General features: G+C 46.6%; 2 protein-coding genes across 2 annotated transcripts in view; one reads left to right on the forward strand and one right to left on the reverse strand.

The window, feature by feature from the left end:
* LOC119354238 overlaps positions 1 to 813 on the forward strand; it is a 4089-nt gene extending 3276 nt beyond the window's left edge. The window contains exon 2 of the mRNA XM_037620953.1: positions 564 to 813. Coding sequence (XP_037476850.1) covers positions 564 to 621 — 58 coding nt within the window. The 3' untranslated portion in view covers positions 622 to 813. The remainder of the gene's footprint in view (positions 1 to 563) is intronic.
* Positions 814 to 1031: 218 nt separating this feature from the next.
* On the reverse strand, positions 1032 to 5619 carry LOC119354237 (SH3 domain-containing protein C23A1.17-like). The gene is made up of 6 exons (XM_037620952.1): positions 5399 to 5619; positions 4551 to 5322; positions 4021 to 4217; positions 2980 to 3016; positions 2814 to 2878; positions 1032 to 1953 (listed from the first exon to the last, which is right to left on the reverse strand). Exons 1-6 carry the CDS (start codon positions 5491 to 5493, stop codon positions 1458 to 1460), a joined length of 1662 nt encoding a protein of 553 aa, XP_037476849.1. The 5' UTR covers positions 5494 to 5619; the 3' UTR covers positions 1032 to 1457.
* Positions 5620 to 5892: the final 273 nt, after the last annotated feature.

Raw genomic sequence — 5892 nt, forward strand, 5'->3', positions numbered from 1 at the left:
CAAAACAGGAAGCCCGTATTTTTTTCAACTTATACAACCGCAACTGGTACTACTTGATTTGTGTTGGTTCGTAACTTGTCAAGCCCGTATTTATTTTTAGCGTTACACAAGCTCGCTCGAGTTCCGCATGTGCGTACTTTTTTTTGAGCAAACAGAAAAACAAATGGGCTGGCGCCCTGGTAAACATTGGCGCTCCTTGGCCCACCAGCCAGACAAATCCCGGTTGACACTTGCCAGGGTTTAATTTAGACCGGGATTGCATAGTTTAAGGTGCAATCGACCGGGATTTTAACTTCAGGGTTCATTTCGCCGAATCTCTACGAATTTAGGGTTTAAAGTGGACTTTTTCCTTAGTCAAAGCACGAGCTGCACTGGCCAGTCAAGTGAGCATGTGACCCTGATGCGTGCTGCTAGCACTACTTGCCCTCCACAAGGGGAGGGGTCTAGTTTAGCGGTACAAAAATCACGGAAATTGAATGCTTCATGTAAAGTTACGACTGTGCTGCATTTCGGTATCCTTGTGTCACTAAAACTGACCCAGATGATTGTCTCTCTACCTGCAGGCGCTTCGGGGCGCCCACGGTGCTGCCGGCGTTCGCGCCCACGGCGTTCCTCTTCTGAGCGAGCTCAGGCGACCTCGCTGTGGTGGTGTGCCGTGATGGGAGCGGCAAGTGGCAACGTGGTGGTCTGACCATGAACCCTCTCTCTGTTTGTGTGCCCAATATGAGCTCCCAAAGCTGATGCTTCTGTGATTCCTTCTAGTGCTGGCTTCTCATGTGAATATCTATGTCTATTGTTTCGGCTTCCATCCAACTTGCGTTGCGCCTCTGTTTAGATCGTTTCTTCACAATTCTTGTCATCCCGCATGATTTGGTCGGCCGGGTTCGACAAAAGCAATACTTCGAGCCAGTTTCGGAAAACGACGGAGAAATCCAACTCTACTCTGCAACATTCAGGTCATTCATCCCTGTGATCAGCAAGATACAGTGGGCAAATAAAAGAAGCAAATCATGAAAGAATCGTACAATCTTCACTCATAATTAACTTTGCTGATGAAATCGCAATGAAATCATTTTGGTAAGAGGGTGTAAACACCCTAATCTGGCAACACCATAAAACAAGCACGCCAGAATCAATACACGGCAAGCCCAACTATGCCAATACAAGGGTAGCAATTATTCCCCAGCTTATATCACAGGCGGGTAGCAGGCTGACAAATAGAAAGTTTATAAATTCTCATCTCCTGTTATCAAGAGACGAAATGGGCCACCAACTTACAAGAGGAACATTTGTTTGCTAAAAAATGAGACTAGCGCCCCTCCTGCACCGCACAATTCGACTTCCCCATGCTGGAACAACTGAACAAGGCTGTAATGTAAAGCAGTGAGTGTGCTTCAGGATGGCCATGACATTTGAACCGTGTCATCACGGGATCATAGTGTATGTTCGCCACAGGATCAGTAACCGTTAATCTTTCGCTGTGAAGATCCAGAGTGCAATGCCCCGTTGTTAGTGAGCCTTGAAAAGCCAACCTGATCCCTAGCCCCTGGGCTCGGAGGAACTCTTGGACTAGGAACACTGGTCAAGCGAGACTGCGGCACAGTATCAGACATGGACTTGGAGAAGGCTTGGGCGAGCTCCAAGGCAGTCGCTGCTTTCCCAAACCGAGGTGCAGTAACCTCAGGCTTTGGTGGCTCCACTGGTTTACGCCAGGTTTCAGGCTCTGGGCGTTGTTGTTCAGGCTGCTTTTCCACATCTCTAGCAACCTTCCTGCTCTCATCGCGTCGTGTAGGCCTGTATGCATCAGCCCTGTCTGTATCCCGCCTGTAATCTTTCCTATCAGCATTCCTTGGGCCTCTGTGACCAACTGCAAAACTCTCAGCCTTTTCGCCTGAAGGGTTAATGGTCATACCTTCAACCTTCTGCTCGACCTTTGCAAATTCATTTTTGGACCTAGATGACACACCGGTTATTAGTAAATGTGACATCTTCAACTTGACATATATCTATATTAATCTTTGCAGAAAATTAAACTCCACAGAAAAGAACATTCCCCACTACTTAGGAAAAAGAAGCATAACAAGTAAAGTTGCTACTGAAAAGTGAAAATTAACATATAAGCCGGGTAAAAACTAAAAAAAAAACATAATCAATATCTTTCCTTGACACTCCAAAATAAACCTTATGACTTATTACAGCAGTATAAGAATACGACAGAATCTGATTTCTAGCTTCAAATGCATTCAAAGAAAACGAATCTAGCTTTCCAGGCCTAAGCAAGTTGCACATCCAGGCCTGATAGAAACAGCGTCAAGAGAAGTGTTGTCAACAGCATACGATTTGTAACTTTTACCATCTTAAGAGCGAAGGCCCGTCTAGCAGTCCTCACGAATTTCTGTAACTGTAGGCTACCAAGACAACCATGCCTCTTCGCTCTATTGCAGATAGCTGTTCCAGCACTTCTGCACTGTCCCTATGGTGGGAACATATACTACAGTCCACATGTAATTTCCAACCTAAATTTAACACAACTATACAAGTTTTACTGGCATAATACACTGGAATCCGACAAGTATGATTGTCTGGATGTGGCAGCACAAGGTTAACTAGGTACAGGCAACAGCTAAATTGGCAGCTTCCAGAAAACAAATCAAAATTACACAATATATATCATAGCAAGGTAGTAGGAAGAATCTAGATAACACATTCAAGATGAACAACAATAATAAACATGCCTTGACTGCAAAATGCTAGTAATAATGTCAACCCAATATACTACAGATATAAATTGGTCCGTGTCTACATGTAACTACCTGCCAACTGGAGAGGTGATCTCGAGGTCACTTGCCAAAGCATCCACACCACGATCTCTGAGAACCTGGTTTCATACAAGAACAATCAGTTAGAATGAAAAAATAAACATAAAATAACACACCACTAAAACCACATGAGTGGATGTAAGAAAGCAGATGCACATACTTGTTCCCGGGGGCGAGCACCACCAAAGAGGGATGGCCTAATTGATTGGACAACAAGATAAGTTATATACAACAAAAACAACAAGGATAGTAACAGTAACAGTGATTGCAAAACTACGGCAAGGTAGTGACAAAATACTTCTCTACCGGTAAATGAACTAGGCATTGAAGACGATTCTTATCAAACCAGTTAAATGCATATTGCTCACTTATTGAGTTGCTGAGAAATTCAGCACCAGTATATAGGGCCAAAACAATTATTCTAAACATTCTCAGAAATGAGGGATGGGGATGTTGTAAACAAATAACAGAAAACAGCACCAAGGTACCATTCTACTATTACAGACACCCATACATCAAACATAAAAATTAAATACTTCTCCATAGCAGGTGGCCTTGTGGTTCCTACTATCCAAATCAGAACTATGATACTCCTATGTACCATTACAATAAATTGAAGATTTTGTACATAAACTCCTCCGCATGGTATTAAAATGTTTAAAGATCACTCATTCCAGATGAAATAAGGAACTAGAGGTAGTAGTTGTCAAACAGAAAAACAGTGACACCAAGGCGATCGGCACTAGCTGATGATATTAACTCTCTGTGAAATGCAAGACAGGTGTGTCTGCCTTGTGCTCTTTGGGTAAGCATGAACTACATGCCAACTGTAAAAAGAGAGACATGGCCTACAGTATATTGGGTGTTATTTTGATCTGCCTACCAGCCATTTGTAGTTAGAATACACATAGTGCAAACAAACAGAGCAGACGAATTCTGCATCAAAGTTGCGCATATTGGAACTTAATTGTAGATCAATTAACAGGAATAGTAAATATGGTGTTGGTACAAGATGGAATATAATACAAACTTGAGCAGGTTATAAAGTGTATGGTATTTATGATATAACAATGACATAACATGTAATAGATATGAGCCAATTTACAGCAAGCAACAAACAATCAAGTTAAAAATGTAAGAATATCTTGCAAAGCAAATAGAGAAGTCACAAGAGCAAAATGAGAAGCTAAACACTGTGTACCTCTCCTTTGCAGCACTTTCACCAGACTGACCCACTCCATTAGAGCGAGGTTTCAGATTCAGCCGTGGTCGCTCCACTGTTGCCCTGCTTTCAGCATCTGCCCCTGCCACTCCCGTTTTGGCGACCATCGCATTCTGGCGCGCTTCATGAACAACCTCAACCTGCATGACACTCGCTATCACAGGGACCGGAAGGACCTACACAATTGTTAAACCACCACGGAAAAAGATTAAATTTCCACCATAGTGAATCCAATGATATCAAAATAGCTAATAAGAAGAAAAACTACATAATTCAATCATCTGTAGCTTCGCATGAAGATATCTCCTATATGCTTTTGCAAACTCCGCTTGAATAATCAATGTTGATCAATTATTAATATTGCTATAATGTTACTTGATGCAACGCATGCAATTTCAATTTGCAATCAGATCAGCTAGGAAGAAAGGTGTCACCAAGCAAGGTTAAAGGGCCATCTTGTAGAGAAATAAGATCAGCATAAAACTCAGAAAAAGAACAGATATAGTCACCTGCTTCTCTTCCATATAGGTAGGTGATGGTGCAGGGGATTCGATTGGCTTGGAACGAGGAAGCAGCTTCAGCTTGGGCCTTTCTGGCACCTCTCCGATTTTCCCTTCCCCAACCCTGCCTTCATGTGATGCAGGCCTCACTGGTTCCACCCCCTTGTCCATGGCAACGTCCAGCCCTCTTAATCCAACTGACCTTGGCCTCTCCATGGCACCGTCCAGCTCTCTCACAGCCAATGCCCTTGGCCTCTCGATGGCAGTGTCAAACCCTCTCGTTCCAACCAACCCTGACCTCTCCATCTCAGGCGGGACCACCTGAGTCTCCAGCACTGGTGCCGACACAGAGGCGGGCGGGGAGGAGGGCTTGGACAAATGCCACCTACCGGAGATTACCTTCTCCACAGCGCTCGCCTGCGCGATGCGCGTCGCCGACCAGATCTGACCGCTGCTGGCGGCAGGAACAACCGGCGGCGCGGCTGGAGCGACCTCCCTCTTCGCACCCCAGGCGTTACCCGGTCCAGATCTAGCAGGGGCCACCGCCGGCACGGAGGGGAACGACGGGGGCGACGGCGCAGGTCGGCGAGGCGCGGCCAGCTCGAAGGGCGTGCGCTCGTCCTCATCGAAGTGGCGGCCGATGCGGGAGGGGTTGGTGAGGAAGGAAGGGACAGCGGCAGCCGCCGCCGCTGCGGAGGAAGCAGCGGGAGTGCGCGGGCGCGCGGATGCAGTCGAAGAGGCGGACGGAGGGGCCGTGGGGCGGTCGGGCGGTCGTGCAGAGCTGCGAAAACGGGAGCAGTCCGTCAGCTACAGCACGGTGAGGGGTCGTCGGTGGGGTTAGGGTTTGGGGAACTTACACGCCAGGGGCGGAGGGGAGAGGGAGCTCGGAGGGGATGGAGCCGCCGTGGAAGTCCTTGAGCGTCATCGTCGTCACCGCCTTCTTCTTCGACATGACTGCGGCCGAGGTCGAGCCAGCCGGCGCCGGAGATGGACGGCTGCTGCCTCTCTCCGAAGGGAGGTGCGCTTGATCGATCGGGGCCTGGCGCCTCAAGCTTTCCAGGTCCAAGTTTGTGTAGCGCTTCCTGTGGGAGGGAAGTGTTTGATGGGCTGGGTTGGGAATTTTGCACTTTGGCGCTCCATGCTTTGGGTAACTCGCATCGTATGTATCCAGGCAGAAAGATAACTGAGGGTTGTTTTGTAAAACGACTAGGTAAGAGCAACTCTCTTGTGTTGAAAGATATTGCCCACCTCCCTCTAATAGTTCGGACTTTTAAATGAGTTGGATGCAACATGAATTCAATATGGTATCTGAGCCAAGAAGTCTTAAGTTTCAACGCAGTATTAATAAAAC

The sequence above is a fragment of the Triticum dicoccoides genome, chromosome 2A (assembly GCF_002162155.2).
Source record: "Triticum dicoccoides isolate Atlit2015 ecotype Zavitan chromosome 2A, WEW_v2.0, whole genome shotgun sequence".
In the NCBI taxonomy this organism is placed as follows: Eukaryota; Viridiplantae; Streptophyta; class Magnoliopsida; order Poales; family Poaceae; genus Triticum; species Triticum dicoccoides.

Coding starts and splice junctions, on each gene's coding strand:
- LOC119354237 (XM_037620952.1), bottom strand. CDS start 5,493: ATGTCGAAGAAGAAGGCGGTGACGACGATGACGCTCAAGGACTTCCAC. Junction 5,323..5,398: donor CTCCCCTCCGCCCCTGGCGT/GTAAGTTCCCCA, acceptor CCGTTTTCGCAG/CTCTGCACGACCGCCCGACC. Junction 1,954..2,813: donor ATCACCTCTCCAGTTGGCAG/GTAGTTACATGT, acceptor TGTGTCATCTAG/GTCCAAAAATGAATTTGCAA.